Here is an 18300-nt window from a genome sequence, read left to right on the forward strand (position 1 = left end):
GTTTGCAGTGCCTTCGTGTGTGTTTTTTTGGGGAGGGATCCATTTTTTTAAAAAAAAATTTTTTTTTGTCTAAATATGTTTGCCTTGCTTTTTTCCATTGTGCCTGCATTTCTGTCTTGTCTGGCTTGCAAGATGGAGGTCAGCCTTTTGAAGTAGGCCATTTTGGGGACCAGATACCACAAGAATTACTGGAATTTCACTTTATTGTTGCAGTGGGGTAAGAACAGAACCTTGAAAAGCCTTCTACCTTCTACTACCAAAGAAAATCAAACTCGGGTTATCTTGAGTTCCTTTCTCATCCCCTCTTCTTTTCGAAAACTTAGCTGACTTTTGTTTTAACTGTTTCTGCATTCCGTGTCCCGGAGACGGACAAAAGCAAGATTGAAATGCATGCCCCACCCCTTTTGCACATGTGCCGTGATGTCACAAGGGTAGACAAAAGGGGTGCAGCTCACAAGGGGTTGCAAGAATGGTCTTGGAAGGCAGGAGGAAGACAGGCAAGACACTAATTAGACAAGGGATGTCTCAGCTCACAGAAGGAATGGGCGTGTAGGGACTGTCCCTAATTCTCTGGAAAGTAAAAATAAGAGAGGGGAGAAGTGATTTCAGACTTGCAAGATTTTGTTATTATAAACTTACAATAAAGGTAGCGTTAGTTGCAGGATCCAATTAGATCCAGGATTTATTGGACAGAAGTTCCCTGAGGATGGGACTCCAGCACAAGTCTGAAAGCTTGGCAGATGAAACCTCTGGTCCTGGTGACCAACCCAGATTGGAAAACGTTATCCTGGGACGCGTAAATTTGCCTTCATTCATAGTGTCAGACAGTACTTATAATTTTGGTTCTCTGTCTGGACTTACTTGAAAGGCTGGTTACTTGATGATTGGGCCCTGCTTTTATCTTGAGGAAGGCAGCAAGGAAATCAAACGCGTTTATGTGTATCTGTCATGGTTCCGACTACTGAAACACTTCAAAGAACCTTCAGGCATTGTTTATTCTAAAATGTTTGTTCTAAAAAATACTACTGGTCCTATAGGGGAGCGGATGGGAGCATGTAGTATTTCTGACCCTCTCCAATTTTCCTACAATTAGATCAAGGTGAAAGACAACTGCCCACGTTCTTCCTTTTTTTCTTTTTTCTTTTTTTTTTGAGCTCTGCCCTTGTGTTTTAGTGAAAGAAATGTATATATTTTTCAGGGTATCCTATGCAAGGCCAAAATAGATCCTTTGGTTTATTGTCAAACTACAACATTGAATTACTTCTCTAAAGCCAGAACTGCATAAAAAAAATAAACATTGACTCATTACATTCTAAGTTAATGTCAAAAGGCTTCTTAAGAGAGCAGTTTGATGTATTAGAATGGTTAAGGGATTAGGCTAGAAACCAGGAGATTTGTGAGTTCTAATCCCACCTTAAACCTGAAAGGTGGATGGTGACTTTTTAGGCCAATCACCAGGAGACGGTGAGTTCTAGTCCTACCATAAATCTAGTCCTAAATCTGGCTGGGTGACCTTGGACGAGTCACTGTCTCCCAGCCCTAGGAAGAAGGCAAAGTCACTTTTGAAAGATATTGCCAAGGAAACTGCAAGAATTAGTCTAGGCCAGGGGTAGGCAACCTTGGCTCTTTTATGACTTGTGGACTTCAACTCCCAGAATTCCTGAGCAAGCATGGCTCAGCATGGAAACCTCTCCCTTTCCCCTCAGCATGGCTGGCTCAGGAATTCTGGGAGTTGAAGTCCATGAGTCATAAAGCGGCCTAGGCCTAGGCCAGGGGTAGGCAACCTTGGCTCTTTTATGACTTGTGGACTTCAACTCCCAGAATTCCTGAGCCAGCATGGCTCAGCTTGGAAACCTCTCCCTTTCCCCTCAGCATGGCTGGCTCAGGATTTCTGGGAGTTGAAGTCCACGAGTCATAAAGCGGCCTAGGCCTAGGCCAGGGGTAGGCAACCTTGGCTCTTTTATGACTTGTGGACTTCAACTCCCAGAATTCCTGAGCAAGCATGGCTCAGCATGGAAACCTCTCCCTTTCCCCTCAGCATGGCTGGCTCAGGAATTCTGGGAGTTGAAGTCCACGAGTCATAAAAGAACCAAGGTTGCCTATCCCTGGTCTAGGCAATCACTAGGAATCAACAATACCACTTGGACACACACACACAAACATACACCCAAACTTCTCAAGGTTTTCAGGATTGCCATCACTCATGGGACTTGTGCAGGCAAAGACAAGACACAAAGCCTTTTAGACTGACCCCCCCCCCCCTCTGCTTGGAGCTAATTCTAAACAAGCTGCAATCCCCTTCTAAGTTACCATGACTCTCCAGGGGTTCCTAACCAACAGGCTGAAAAGCTCTTTTGACATTTAGGATTTTTTTTTAAAAAAAAAAGCACGGTTGGTAGAATTTGTGCCATTTACGCACATAATCCCCACAATGGTACTTGATGCTACTTGCACATTTTTGTCCAGCAGATGTGATCAAGTCAAGCCTTTATGGTCAAAGCCCAAGACCAGCATTCATGCAAAACTAAGACTAAACTAAAACTGCAATGGGGTAAAGAGCAGTAGTAGCTTTGTTACTAGTGAATGCCATTGCAACAAATAGCTGACTGACCTTGGTTGATGGTGAGAAAAACCTGCTCCTGTTTTACGGCCAATTACCAGGGTTCCTGGGTAGGCAAAAGACGCAGAAAACATTTCCCAATGCTAATCTAGATTCTTGTCTTGGTCCCGCTACGGGTAGTCCTCGATTTACTATCATTCATTTACTGACCATTCAAAGTTCCAAGATTACTTACTCCAGAACCTTTGAGCTGGCCATTCAAAGTATTTCCCCTAATACATTTGGAAAGTGGAATGTCATCCAGTGTTGGTCACCACATTACAGAAAAGATGCTGCGACTTTGGAAAAAGTGCAGAGAAGAGCGACTAGGGTGATTAAAGGCCTGGAAATTAAAACATATGTAGAACGATTGTAGGATTTGGGTTTGGCTAGTCTAGAAAAAAGGACTAGGGGTGACATGACAGCAGTCTTCCAGTATTTGAGGGGCTGCCACAAAGAAGAAGGGGTCAAATTACTCTCCAAACCATCAGAAGACAAGATAAGAAACAATGGATGTAAACTAATCAAGGAGAGAATTAAGGAGAAATTTCCTAACAGTGAGAACAATTAACCAGTGGAACAGCTTGCCTTCAGAAGTCGTGGGCGCTCCATCACTGGAGGTTTTTAAGAAGAAAGAGACTGGAAACCATTTGTCTGAAATGGCATAGGGTCTCCTGCTTGAGCAGCGGGTTGGACTAGAAGATCCTCAATGTCCTTTCCGGCTCTATTCTGATCAATATTGATTGATTGATTGATTGACTGAATTAATCTACAGTCAGGAGCTTACCTTTGCCCATGTGCAGAGTGTCATTCTCTCCAACTAGGCTAGGACTAAGACTTTTGTCAACTTTGCAATTCAACAAAGAAAAAGTAGTAAAACCAAAAGGGCAATATATTTATTTTATTTTATTTTATTTATTGTAATTCCATTTATATCCCGCCCTTCTCCGAAGACTCAGGGTGGCTTACAAGCTTAGCAGTAGCCTTCATTCTATGTATATGCCTGCTTATTATTAGGGCTTTCACCCCCCCCCCCCAAGCGGCATTATTACAAAGTCAGCTTAATTGCCCCCAACAATCTGGGTCCTCATTTTACCTACCTCGGAAGGATGGAAGGCTGAGTCAACCTTGAGCCTGGTGGGCTGGAGTAATCTCCCCTGCAACTTAAGCTACCCGAATTCCTTCTGGACCCCCGCAATAACCCGGAGGCTCTCTGGGGACGCGCAGAGCGTTTTTCATACTCCTCACCCAGTCCTCAACAACTAGCAGTTTGGAAAACTTTCCTTCTGGTCAACTGGACCTCCAACTCTGGTTATTTTACCAGAAAAACCCTCTCTAGGCCGATCGGCGGTTCCGGCCAACCGAGGATTAGAGCAGGGACTCAACGCTGGGGGGGGGGAGAGAGAATGGGGGGGGGTGCCTCGGGACGGGCTCCGCAGCCACTGCGGAGAGTGACGCATCCCTCCTCCGCCTACGGTCGTGTTTCCACCCCCACCCCCGCTGACTCTTCCTCGCTCACGTTCCGCCGATCGCCCGATTTCGGAGGCGGGCGGGGGGAAGCCACTGCGGGCTCAGCCCGGCTCGTCCGGTAGGCTTCCTACCTTTACGCCCCTTCCACCCCCTCGAGCTTTAGGCCCGCGTGGCTTTCCCTCCCGGTTGCGCCGCCGCCGCCGCCGCCGCTGCTGCAATGCATCAAGTTTGGCGGCGCCCGCCTCCTCCGCCTGGCGCACGCTTTGATTCATCCCTCCTCGCCCTGTCCAGCAGCGAGCCAGAGCAGTTCCCGGGCGGATCAGCCTCTGCCGCAGCGGTGCGCGCCGCCGGAGAAGGTTAAGGAAAGGGGGAGAGGGGTAGGGGGGCGCGGGGGCGAAGGAAAGAGGAGAAGGGGGGTGTGTGTGAGGGGGGGGAAGGAGGAGGAAGCGAGGAGTCGTCCAGCCAGCCAGCCGCTCGCTCCCGGGCGGGCCCGATCCCTCCCTTCCCTTCCCTTCTTCCCTTCCGCATCAAAGCGCAGGAGCTCCAATCGATCTTTCCTTCCTTTAGCCAAGCCAGGCTTAGCGAGATCGGAAGGCGGGGACCGCAGCGGCTCCGACCTCCCCGTTGCAGCGCGCCAAGGTTTCAGACAGCCGGCCAGCCGAGAAGCGATGGAGCCCTCCCTCTCCAGTCCCGCGGAGGCACCTGTCCGAGGAGGCGGCTGATCTCGGGCTCCTCCTGGGCGCCGGCGGAGAGCTTGCCCCCCCCCCTTTTTTTTTTTTTTTTTTTTGCAAAGGGCTTGCTTGGAAAAGTGGTCTTTTTGTGTGTGTGTGTGTTTTTTAAGAGGAGGCGTCTCATTTGGAGAGAAGCGACACCCCCTCCCCACACACACACACACACACACCCCAATTGAGAAAAGGCTTCGGGAAAGACCGCGCGGGGGTGGGGTGGGGGGCTTCCTGGCGGGCCGGGGGAGCCGCGACCTTTCAGCCGAGCAGGGCCGCAAGCCTCCAGACCTTGGCGGGCCGGGCGCCCCTTGAAGCCGAATAGGACGCGGGAGCGCGGGGGGCCGAGCCTTTGGGCGGCGCGATCGGGAGGAGCCGCCGCTTTGCCCGCGGCTGGCTCTGAAGAAGGGGAGCCGCTTCCCGCCGCGCCGCCTGCTCGCCTTTCCTCGGGCCCATCCCAACTTTTATGGCTCCCCCAGCAGCCGGCCGCCGCCTCCTCTGCTTCTTCGTGCCATCTTGCTCCCCGGCTTGGCTCTCTCGCAGACCCGGGCCGACGGGGGCAGCAGCCGCAGCAGCAGCCGTCGTCGTCGGGGCCAGGAGCGGCGGGGCGCCTGGCGCGGCCGACGTCCGTGCAGATCCCGGAGAGGAGGAGGAGGAGGATCGGGTGTCCCGAGGCGAGGGCAGGTGGATCCGGCTGGGACATTCCGAGCCGCGGCTGGGTTTCCTTCGGGGCGGCCGCTGAGCAAGCTATAAATAAACCCTCCCGGGAAGATTCTTGCCCAGGATCGTCTTGACTGTTGACCTCAAGAGGGGGCTTGGAAAGGGCCGGACGAGCCCACCGGAGCGGCCCACCTCCCGCTCGAGAAGGGAGCGAGCGCACCCTGGATCCGATCCCCCAGCATGGCCGCCCCGCCACCCGTCTCGCTGCTGCTCTGCCTGGCCCTGGGTGAGTTGGACGAACGGGGCGAGCGGGCGGTGGGTGGGTGGGTGGGGGGCGGTTGGAGAAGGTCCGAGCAGACGGCGGTGGGAGCCCGGAGGGTTCGCGGGGAGCCCGGCGTAAGGGCCAGTCTTCTTTCCCCATTCAAGTCTCGCCCCTCGGGCTGCGTGCGGACGCCGGCCGGCGCAGGCCTCGCCGGGATAGGAGGAAGCCCACCCTGCCAGCCCCGACACCAGCCCGTCTTTACCCCTCCCAAAGGCCTCTCGGCACGCGATTTGGAGGTTTTCTGAACGCGGTAAGGAGATAAACGTGTCCGGGAAAGCCTCTTGCCGCTTGGCGTTTATTTCGTGCCAAGAGTTTCAGTCCCGGATGCGGTCGGTTTTCTTGCTGGTTTTCACTACCGCAGGTTAGGCCTGGACTTCTAGGTCTGTCAGGTGTGGGCTTGGGATGGAGCTAATGCAATTGCTTCACACACACACACACACACACACACACACACCCGCCCCCCCCCAAAAAAAACTTTTGCATCTTTTTTTCCCCCTTTTCCTTTTGGTGGGGAAGGCTGTCCCCTAAAACTCCTGATGCCTTAATCCAGGCCAGGCTCTCCTCTTCACTGGAGCCAACCTGGAATTTCTTGCAAATGAGTGAAATGAAATCGCAGTGGGTGGGTGGAGGAAGAAAACAGAAAACTTAAAAAAAAAGATGCCTGGAGGTTTGAAGGGGGCTTCAAGGACGGAGCTCTACTGGAGACAGGGACCTCCAAACACAGATTTCTTTCTGACTCAACAGAGGGAAATGTGCTTTGTGACCTTGGATTTCCAGAGATGGTGGATGGCATCTCTCCTAGCTGTGCAGGGACAGAGATAATCCAGGGATGGCAACCATGCTTGGGTCAGATTGCCAAGGCGATTGAAGAAATAGAAGTTTCCAGTGAAGGAGAATATTTGTAGCTCAGGGTTGAAATGACGGATCCTGGGTGCTCTCTTGAGCCTGCTTGTTTTCCTGCAGTTGCCTCATTACTAGGCGACACCATCAGTACTTAAGGAAACATACGTTTTCTTAATTCTGGAGGCAACCTATAATTGGAACATATAATTCGGGAATAGGACGGTATAGAAATTTAATTAAATAAATAAATAAATAATCGGAAAATACAATTTTCACTAACTCTCGTCTAAGGTTTTTTTAAAAACTGTTTAAAAGAAAATGATAAATAATCTGCATCCTTCCTGTTGCCTTGGCCTTGCAATTTCAGGTCTTAAACCCCCCCCTCCTCAAATAATGTACACTGAGGGCCACCTCTTGCATCAGTTTTGCTAGCAAACTCTTAATGCATTTAATGCTAGCTGTTTTGCTAGCAAACTCTTAATGCATTTAAAGGTAGCCTTCATTTTCTTGCTTTTTCATGGAGCATGTATGGTGACAGGAGGCCATGCTTCCAATTTCTTTCCTCATTTTCTGCAGCTTCCAATCTCAGTTATCCTTGCCGATTTCAAAGGCTGCTTGGAACCTTTGCCTCATCAGCCCCCTGGAGAGATAAGAGTTATTTTCTGGTCCAGAGAAACATACTTTTCATTCAATGTCCTACAATGAAATTCGGCCTTCAGATGCCCAAGCCCTGCAACACACAATCACAGGAACTTTGAGGCATTCTATAAAAGGGTGTGAAACTTTCTTTCATCTGGAGGGGGGGGGGGAAGAGTCTGGTTTTCCAACTAATTTTTTTTATTAAAAGGCATATATTCCATGACCTAAAACTCCTTGCATCAGATGCATCTGATGCTACCATATCTGATCAGATGCTACTAGACTCTTGATTTTTTTTTGTCACGTAGATAAACACAGCTGTCCTCTTACAATGTCATCATCCTGCAAGAGTTGAAAAATAATTAACAACTTGATCAACATAACCTCCTCTTTCTCTCATCCAGGAATTGAATGGAAAATATGTATAGTACCGTCAATTCCCAACCTGCTGGGCAAAAACAATTTTTAGCATCAATTTTTATTTATTTCCAGTTGTTCCTACTTTTTACAACCTACAAGACAAACTCATTCGTAGACAAAGCTGATGGATGGTACTAATGTTTTTAAAACCATCAAAAGAAACAGAATGAGGATATTACAATAGCAGAGTAAATAAAGTGGTATCTTGGTACTCAGCTGTTTTGAAACACAACTCAATTTGGTATGCAACACATTCTGATGCGAAAATTTTGTCCTGGTGTTCATCATTTTTTGGTACTCAAAGCACAGACTAGAAATTGTCATTCTCAGCTACCTTGTGAGTCACTACATTATACCCCATGGGGGAAAAAATGTTTGGTACTCATCATGCTCCTGGAACCAATTAAGATTAGATTAGATAGCCTTTATTGTCATTTTTTCCTGTGGACACAACAGATAGATAGATAGACAGGCAGACAGACAGACAGACAGACAGACAGACAGACAGACAGACAGACAGACAGACAATGACAGCATAGGACTTTAAAAACAAACCTTCAATTTGATTCAATTTTGTTTTCAATTTAAGACAAAAACGAGACCAGCAACAGCAAATAAAAAAGTGAATTAAAATAAAGCATGTCATCATCAGAAGATATGAAAGTAATTTGGCTAAAGGTTCTTGTACAACAGTATTTTTCAAACTTGGCAACTTTAAAATGTGGGGACTTCAACTCCCAGAATCCCATGCTGGTTGGGGAATTCTGAGCGTTGAAGTCCACATGTTTTAAAGTTGCTAAGTTTGAAAAACACTGCTTGAAAAGGCCTTTGAAAAGTCACAGCAAGAGCTATGTATTTTGTTTTATGCTGCCCTTTTCTGAGAGGTTTAACGTGGTTCATTTGTCTGTTTCCTTGCATAACAACTCCTGAAAAGTAGGTTCATCATCATTTCCTTCATTTCCACTTCATTGTGTATCCCCTTTGCCTCCTAGATGTTCTTAATCAGCCCCCAGTATATATTTTGGCCATTGTTCTTCCAATTTCATTCTGATTTTCAGACTTCCCTACCTGGTCACCTGCAGTTGTTTTTTTTTTTCTGTTAGATGAGTCACCATATATAAGAAACTCCTTCAGCTGAAGGACCTGAGTGTTTGGTGGAAGGAAAGAAGGAAAATTATATTGAACTCTTTTCTGGAAAGTGCTAGAGGAGTCTGGTTTTCTTTGACTTCAAGTGGTTTATCAATGAATAAACCAAATCAATGTTGGTATATTCCAGGGGTCTTCAAACTTGGCCCTTTTAGGACTTGTGGACTTCAACTCCCAGAATTCCTCAGCCAGCGTGTCTGGCTGAGGAATTCTGGGAGTTGAAGCCCACAAGTCATAAAAGGGCCACGTTTGAAGACCCCTGGTATATTCTGTCAGGCCCCCAGGATCTCCGAAGTGGAGTGAATGGCTGCTGTAAGCGTGGTTGAGCTTTTTGTCAGAAATTGAGAATGTGTTTCATTAAAAGTGAGATTTTTTACACTTGGTTGTTCAGAACTCGGCTTGAGAAACCTGGCAACAAGGAAAGTGGATAGGTTCACATTAATTATGCTTACAGAATCATATATCATTAAACTAATAATTAGTTACTAATGCATTAGATCTATCCATCCATCTATCTCATCTATCCTCTGTCTTCTATCATCAATCTTCTATTTACTTCTGTCTATACTCCACCAACTCTCATCCATCTATCTTTAGATTTTTATAGCTGCCCAATTCTGGGAGTTGAAGTCCACACATCTTCAAGTTGCCAAGGTTGGGCAACCCTGATCTAGAATGTTTTCTCTCCTAATCTAAATTCTAACTCTCAAGAACATTGGGGCAATCTGAAATTACTTAATGGTTCATAAAATACCCTCTGCATATATTCAAATATACAATGCTGCTTCTGTTCACTTCCAGTTTCTGCTGCAGCTGTTTGGCTCTGGGCCTGCCTCCAGCTGATTTTCTGGAAAGGATTTGGAATTAGAAGTTCCAAAGCAGTTCCATTACTGGGCAAATCAATGGCCTCACTTTAGATTGCGTGAGGCTCTTTGCAAATGACACACAAATAATATCCTCTGAAAAAACAGTAACCAAATTTGTAGGTGCATGTTTCTATCAGGTGTGGCCCTCTCTGGCTCTTGTGTGCATTGAATGGAGGTGCAGTCTTCTGTTGTACAAACCAATGTGGCTGGAGTCTTTTGCTTAAGTGGCAGGATTGTAACTATGCTTTAATGGGTTATAACAATAATTAATCTGTTATGAATGTTTCCAGCAGTTTAGAGCCATTGGCTTTCTTATCCTAAGTTTGCCCTATGTGCATTTATTGATGTAAGCTTGTTTCCTCTGGACATTGGACAGCTTTGTGCAGAAATTAATTTTCAGTGGGGCTTATTGCTAGATGCCCAGGAATTGCAGCTGTAAAGATCTAGAATCTAATAATAAATTCTAACTGGTTCAATATTGAAATTACAGAGAAAGTAACATCTTAATAGGAATTGAAATTACAGAGAAAGTAACATCTTAATAGGAAATTGAGTATCTTATTAGAGATGGGAAAAAGGGTCATAATTGTTTAAAAATCCCAACAAAGTAGGCTGTTACCATTAAGCAAGTTGCACAATGGTGGAAATGTTTGGTTTTGGATGCTGCTTAAAATGAATTTTCAACCCATTTCCAATCATTAAATTTGCAAAGCTCTCGCTCAAGTGCTGTTTGACAGCTTGTGGGTTGAGGCCAAATGGTGCTTAGAAAGAAGGTACATTGCATCTCAAAATCTCCCAAGTTGACAATTCTGTAAAATTCCCACAACGGTAAATGTTCCCCAGGCTCCTGAATATTGTGTTTCTTTGTCACCTTTGCAACATCTGAGAAACCAAAATGGGGAGGAGCCTAGATTTTTATATATGGTCAGAATTTTCAGTCTGGTGCAGGGATAGGCAACCTTGGCTCTTTTATGACTCGTGGACTTCAACTCCCAGAATTCCTGAGCCAGCATGGCTCAGCTTGGAAACCTCTCCCTTTCCCCTCAGCATGGCTGGCTCAGGAATTCTGGGAGTTGAAGTCCACGAGACATAAAAGAGCCAAGGTTGCCTACCCCTGGTCTGGTGGGTATCTGTTGCCAAATTAAGCAATGAGTTACAGGTCATTCTGAATTTACAACCACAACTGAGCAGAATATCTGTGGCTAAGCAAAGCCATTGTTAACTGAGTTATGCCTGCTATTACTTTTTCTTTTGATGTGGTTGTAAAGTGGATCATTGCAGCTGTTAATTGAACAACATGGTCATTAAGCAAATCTGGTTTCCTCCATTGACTTTGCTGGCTGGGAAGATCACAAAGAGTGATCATGTGACCTCAGGATACTGCACCTGTTGAAAATACATATCGGTTGCCAAGCACTCAACAATTTTATCACATGACTGTGGGGACGCTGCAGTGGTCATAAGCGCAAGGACTGGTCAAGTCAGGGGTTTTTTTTAGTGCTGTTGTAACTTCGGTCTCTAAACCAATTGTTGTAAGTCGAGAACTACCTGTACGTTATTGTAGCTTTAGTTACACACTTTCATCTTCCTGTTTCGATGCGTAATCTGTCCTTCTCCAGAAGCTGGAGTAATTTATCTGATTACAATTTTGGCAGCTACGGGAATGAACTTCGCTGAACTCTTGTGAGGTTTACTTTGGAATAAACATGCATCAGATTACACTATCTGCCATTGCTTCCTCTTGGGATGGCTCTTCCTTAGGCATGCAACTCTCTCTCTCTCTCTCCTTTTAGATTCATTTTATTTATTTATTTTCGAAAAGGAAAACAAAGTGCCTGCCAAAACATCCTTTCTCCACCTCCCAGTTCAGTTTCTATGATCAGTGTCAAATGGGCAGGTTAAAGTGTTTGCTGAGACCCCCAAATTTCTAAAAAAGGAGGCTATCAGCATATTCACCTGCCACTCTTTCTCTGTTTGGGAGATAAAGCTGAGTGCAATCTCCATAACAGAAGCCTATTTGAAGCGAAGGATTTTCAAAGAGAAGCTTCAACATGACATTCTGCCACTTGGTGCTTCACAGCTGAGTTTGTCTGGGTATCCAGGATGGCTGGAGACATATTTACCTAGTCAGAAGCATTTTTGAAGCTTTGTATAAACTGCTTTATCACTTTTTGAAGGGGAAAAAAATCACCCCTATTAAGATTTAAACTAAGAATGCCTGGTTCACAAACTATAAATCATTTACTAGGTCAGGGGTCGGCAACCTCGGCTCTTTTATGACTCGTGGACTTCAACTCCCAGAATTCCTGAGCCAGCTATGCTGGCTCAGGAATTCTGGGAGTTGAAGTCCACGAGTCATAAAAGAGCCGAGGTTGCCGACCCCTGAACTAGGTTATGGTGAAGTAAATCAACTCCAGTCAATCAGAATAGAGTTGAAGTCCACAAGTCCTAAAAGGGCCAAGTTTGAAGACCCCTGGTATATTCTGTCAGGCCCCCAGGATCTCCAAAGTGGAGTGAATGGCTGCTGTGAGCGTGGTTGAGCTTTTTGTCAGAAATTCAGAATGTGTTTCATTAAAAGTGAGATTTTTTACACTTGGTTGTTCAGAACTCGGCTTGAGAAACCTGGCAACAAGGAAAGTGGACAGGTTCACATTAATTAGGCTTACAGAATCATATCACATCATTAAACAAATAATTAGTTACTAATGCATTAGAGCTATCTATCTATCTATCTATCTATCTATCTATCTATCTATCTATCTATCCTCTGTCTTCTATCATCAATCTTCTATTTACTTCTATCTATACTCCACCAACTTTCATCCATCTATCTTCAGATTTTTATAGCTGCCCAACTCACAGTTGTGATTCTGGGCAACATACAATAAAACAACCAGTTACAATAAATTTAAAAAAAAACTATTTTATGTGGGGAGGCCCACTACAAGATCTTGTAAGATTCTGTTAACCATAACTTTACAATAAAAGTATATTGGTCTACATGATTTTGACCTAGACCAGTAGTTCTCAACCTTAGCAACTTGAAGATGGGTGGGCTTCAACTCCCAGAATGCTGGCTGGGGAATTCTGAGAGTTGAAGTCCACACACCCTCAAGTTGCTAAAGTTGAGAAACAACTGTCCTAGACTGGTTTGCCTGAAAGGGCTGATATTGAGTGATCATATTGAGAAAATGCAGGGGAATATTTTGAGATTCTGCACCCATCCCTCTGCAGAATGGATCCTCCCTTGGAAATAAAAATGACACCCAAATAAAGCTAGAAAATGTTTGGGTGAAAGATTTACACCATCTGAAGGGAAACCAGCATGTTTATAATTATTGTGATATAATTGGTAGGCTGCAATGGTAAGGAATTTAATACCCAATGCCTGTTTGCATTTTTTAAGTATTTATGCTTCACTTTTCATTCTTTTCCCCCCTCTATTTTTGTTTACAAGAACATGGACATTTATTTTAGGAATGATGACATATCCATATAAGTATTAAGGTTAGAGTTTTGTCATTTACTGTATGCTACTTCCTAAGACGATACAAGGAATCTGCTTTTATATATTCCATTAATTATTTAACCATTGAAGTAATAAATGTTATATTTTATTTTGTTCCTTAAAGATTTTAAAATATGCAAAAAAAAACCAACAACAACTGGAGGATGTAAAAGCTGAAAAGAGATCAGGAAGTTTTTTTTAATATCTGTCTGTAATTTTTCTGATTTCTTCTCTTTCAGTGACTCTGTGCCAAGGCGGATGTGTGGAGGTGGATGCAGACACGGAGGCCGTAGTTGGCGAGTCTTTCAAGATCCGTTGCATCTCGTGCAAAAAACGGAGTGAAACAGAGGCAGAAGCTTTTACTGAATGGTTCTTCAAAGAAGAGGGGACAACCGACCTAGTCAAGGTGTGTGCTGGAGCAAAGAAGGAATATCTTAGCAGAGAACTAGCTGCCTGCTCTTCAGCTGTTTGTTAACTGAGACATTTGTTAAGTGAGTTTTAACCCATTTCTTGCCCCAATTGTTAAGTGAATCGGTGCAGTTGATAAGCTAGTAACCTGGTTGTTAAGTGAATCTGGCTTCCCCATTAACTCTGCAAAGGTTGCAAAAGTTGATCACATGACCCCAGGATGCCGTAATGGTCCTAAGTATGAACCAGGTTGCCAAGCATCCGAATTTTGATCACACTATCATGGGGATGTTACAAAGGTTGCAGCTGTGGGGAAAAAAACCCCCTCATCAGTCACTTTTTTCCCCAGTGCTGTTATAACTTTGAACAGTCACTAGATGAACTGTTGTAAATCGAGGACTACCTGTATTACTGAAGGGCTGTAGTTTCCTGTGTGCAATATTGTTTCTCCTGGTTCCGATTGGATCCTCTGCGTCTTTTCTCCAGATTCTTCACTATGATTTCTATGAAAAGCTTGTTGTGTATGATCCTCGCTTTGAAGATCTTGTGGTGTGGAATGGTACCAAGAAAATTGCAGATTTGCAGGATGTCTCCATTTTCATCCTGAACGTGACTTTCGAACACGCAGGGGAATACATCTGCAGTGTCAACCGCACACTCCATTTTGCCAATGAGTTCTCCTACAACATCATGATCAACAAGACCATCCACCTTGATGTGGTTGAAAAAGGTAAGCACAAAGCTGGCGCTCAAGGCTGTGGAGCAGGCAAGGGTACCTTAGCGTGTTGTAGACGATTAGAGAGTTTAAACCTCAGATCACTTATGGATCAGATCATCTTTTTAACCATCTTATTTCCCACGGTGTCCAATCTGGCAGTTTCAGAACTTATCCTAGTTCTCAAAGCTGACACTCCTACAGCAGGCAAAAATAAGTCCAGTGTGAGTGGAGTCAGAAGGAAGGGGTGGCTTCTTGCCTGCGTTCCACCAATGAGCATAACCAGAAGTAAGGATGGATGTAGCCAGAATCAAAAGAGAGAGAGAGCCACAGATAGACTAGGTATAATAGTTTGTTCTTATACTGAGAAAAAAAATATATTATGTAGGCAGTCAGTTGCAAACTTCTCCATTGTCACTGAGAAGATCCAGTTCCTTGGTGGATCATAGAAAGCTGTTAAAAACAAAAACAGAAATGTCACTTTAGAGAAATAGCACTGAAATGCTGGAATTCTTGTAGCTCCATCTGTTCATCCAAATAAATCAGGTTAAAGAGAACTCCGAGAATAGTTACTGGAAAGAATCCCGTTGAGTTTTAGGAATGTGCCAGAGAGCCCCAGAGTTAGTGGGTTCACTTCCAGATGAAGCAAGGTCATTCTTTGCCTGTGGTCCATGAGCCACAGTTTCCCAGAACCTTAGTATCCATTTCCATTCTGGCAAAAAGGGGCCCAGAGTATAACCAATTTTAGCTAAACCTGGATGTCTGTACTTCACATAGCCCTATCCCTGTCTTCCCTTTTCATCCATAGCCAATCGGGATATGGCATCTATTGTCTCCGAAATCATGATGTACGTCCTCATTGTTGTCCTGACCATCTGGCTGGTAGCTGAGATGATCTATTGCTACAAGAAAATTGCTGCAGCAACAGAAGCAGCTGCTCAAGAAAATGCGTAAGGAGAGTGGGTTAGGGCAGGAGAAGAAGCAAGGGGGAACAATGTGGGGGTTCCAAGTTCTAACTGTATTGAGTGGCTGTTAGCTACCCAGTGCTATATAGTGAGCCATGTTGCTCTGGGATGAAGCTTACCAATTGTGTGTTTTGAGTACTGATGAGCAGCTCATACAGAAACCAGACATTGTAGTAAAAGAAACGCCTAAGCTGACGTTGACATCAAAGATTGCTCCTGGCAGCTTCTGTGGCATTAGGCATCAACCCAGCAAGGTAGACCAGACAAAGAAACTGATGTCATATAGGTCATTGTAGTTGTTATTGTAACAAATATAATAACAGGTTCTTGCAAAATTGAATATGCTTTCCTCTTCACTTTATCTTTGAGTAACTAGATAATTACTCAAACTAGCTTCTTGATCCAGGCTCAAGCCCCTCTTAACTGACTATTACCTTGGCAGTGGCTTTTCCTATTTTTCAAGGCTATTCCCTATGTCCTGTCTACTAAGGTTCTACACTGGGTAGGGCTGGGATGGGACAGTGGATAATTAAGTAGGTATATATACATTAGCAAAGGAAAAATCTCTGGAGCACGCGTGGGAAGAGGAATGAACTTGTCCAGTGAGAGAGAGAGAAAGTATACTTGCTTTCTTTCCTAAGTTGTTGACAAAGCCAAGATGTATATTTTTTTTATGTTTCATCATTATCACACTTCAAGGACAGACCTCTTCCTTCGTGGCTTGTGATTGCAAAAAGCATGTGATTTGAAAAAGCATGAGGTTCACTTTTCTTAAAATCGTTGGGTCCACAAGCAACTTCTGCATGCTCACAAGGAAGTTAAAGGAGCTTTGGTAGGCCTAAAACTTCTAGAAGGAATTGAGTCAAACTCAATAACTCCTGGAGATTTGATGGATCATGAATCCTGGCTTGACCATAAGCCCCACTCATTTTGCATCCTTGCCCTCTCTGTTGGGCTTTCCAGCTTTCCATAAATCAAGATGTCCTGCAACTGTTACTCATTCTTCTATGAGGCTTATTCTGCTGCTTACCACCATGATTCCCCCTCTTTTCATTCTTCTACCATGGCATCATGCAAGGAAATGGCTTGTCACTAGCTTTGTCTCCCTCACAGGGAGGAGGGGGTGTTCTGGGTCTCCTAACTGAGTCACTTGATCTTATTGGGGTACCAAAGCACACCACATCTTGAAAAGATACTGAAGGCTGGCTTAGCATTTGGTTGTGATGAAACTCCAGCAGTTACTGGAGTTTGTATTGTGTAAGGGAGGAGTGGGGGAAGGTGACCTCAGCTCCATTTCTGAAGTACGCTCACGTCTTTTTGTGTCCTAACAGTTCTGAATACTTGGCCATAACGTCGGAAAGTAAAGAAAACTGCACAGGGGTGCAGGTAGCTGAATAGCCCAGGCCAGGCCGTTGGCGGGCACTGGGATTCCTGTTTTTATAAGGTATGTTCATTATCATTATTGTCATCATTGTCATTATCTTAAATCAGGGGTAGGCAACCTTGGCTCTTTTATGATTCGTGGACTTCAACTCCCAGAATTCCTGAGCCGGCCATGCTGAGAGAGGTTTCCAAGCTGAGCCATGCTGGCTCAGGAATTCTGGGAGTTGAAGTCCACGAGTCACAAAAGAGCCAAGGTTGCCTACCCCTGATCTAAATGAATATCATACAGACAATCCTCAACTGTGCAACTCTTCCAAGTTAGGATGGAGTTTAAAAATGCTATTTACAATCCACCCCCACTGGTTGAACAGCAGGAAGGCGAAGTTTGACTTTACTCCCTTCCTTCTCCAGAAGAGGAAATTGCAACAGGTAAGAGAAGATATACCAGGCTAGGACAGCAGACAACCTCGGCTCTTTTATGACTCATGGACTTCAACTCCCAGAATTCCTGAGTCAGCTGACTCAGGAATTCTGGGAGTTGAAGTCCATGAGTCATAAAAGAGCTGAGGTTGCCTACCCTTGGGCTAGGACAGGGGTCAGCAACCTGAAACAGTGAAAGAGCCACTCGGAACCGGTTCCCTCACAAAAGGAAAAACTGGGAGCCGCAAAAAATGTGTGTGCATGTGCGTACATGCGTGCATGCACAGAACATGGTTTGACTGAAGAGTGGAGCCAAGGCGAGATATGCACCTACCCTGCATATTTGAATTGATTGGTTGAACTTTTTTAGTCCCACTTTTTTTTTTTGGACTGCACATGGCAGAGGACTGGGAGCCGCAGGTTGCAGACCTGTGGGCTAGGACAAGCAGCAGAGATGTCATTTGTGCCATGATGTCATGGTGTGTCAATGACGTTATATCGGCAACCCTTTCCATGTCAGTTCCATGAAGATATCATGACGCTTGTGATGATTCTCCCCTTCAGAGGGGAAGGGGATAGAAGATTTTAGCAGCTGGTCCCCAATGACCCATGCCCCTTAGCAAGCGGTCCACGAATAACGACTCGTAGCACCAATATTGCAAAACTCTCCACTCCCAGGCCTCGGAGAGACTTCAGGTTTAATCTTAGGTTACCTTTTGCCATCAAGGTGACCTAAGGCTGCATTATTCACAATTTTCCAGGGATGAGGCTTTGACAAGGAGTGGAGAAGAGGCAAAGTGACTCAGCAGAGCCATCAGCAGCCCAGAGAAGAAGTGAGCTGGAGCCAAGCAGCCCCTCCCCCCCACTGCACGGTCCTTTTCCTTAATGAAAGCATGCTATTTTTAATACCAGAGCTCTGTATCCAAGCCAGCCACTCAGAGACAGTCATGCATATTTTTCGGGGAAGGGTGGGGGACTTTCGCTCTTTTAGTCCCAGGTTATCACCTTCCGGAGTGGGAATTGCCCCTGCCATTAGCATGATGAGAGCATAGCATGGTGGCTTGCTCACGTAATGCAAAGCTTGAGGTTCTCTCCCACCGTGGCCTCCCCAGGCCGGCCAGAGGCCTCTTTCCTTTATGAGCACTTGCGCTTTCTGATGTTTTGCACATTTCTCTGCGCTTCGAGTTCTTTCGGTTACTTCGCAACCAGCACTT

The 18300-nt window shown here is 45.2% G+C and overlaps 1 protein-coding gene across 1 annotated transcript; it reads left to right on the top strand.

Annotated features, from left to right (window-relative positions):
- Window positions 1-4906: 4906 nt before the first annotated feature.
- SCN1B (sodium voltage-gated channel beta subunit 1) lies at window positions 4907-16728 on the top strand. The gene is made up of 5 exons (XM_081335451.1): window positions 4907-5737; window positions 13435-13601; window positions 14090-14333; window positions 15127-15268; window positions 16615-16728. The coding sequence occupies exons 1-5, from the start codon at window positions 5692-5694 to the stop codon at window positions 16679-16681; spliced, it is 666 nt and encodes a 221-aa protein (XP_081191577.1). The 5' UTR covers window positions 4907-5691; the 3' UTR covers window positions 16682-16728.
- The last annotated feature ends 1572 nt before the right edge of the window (window positions 16729-18300 follow it).

This window comes from Vipera berus, assembly GCF_964194415.1.
Source record: "Vipera berus genome assembly, chromosome: 9".
Lineage (NCBI taxonomy): Eukaryota > Metazoa > Chordata > Lepidosauria > Squamata > Viperidae > Vipera > Vipera berus.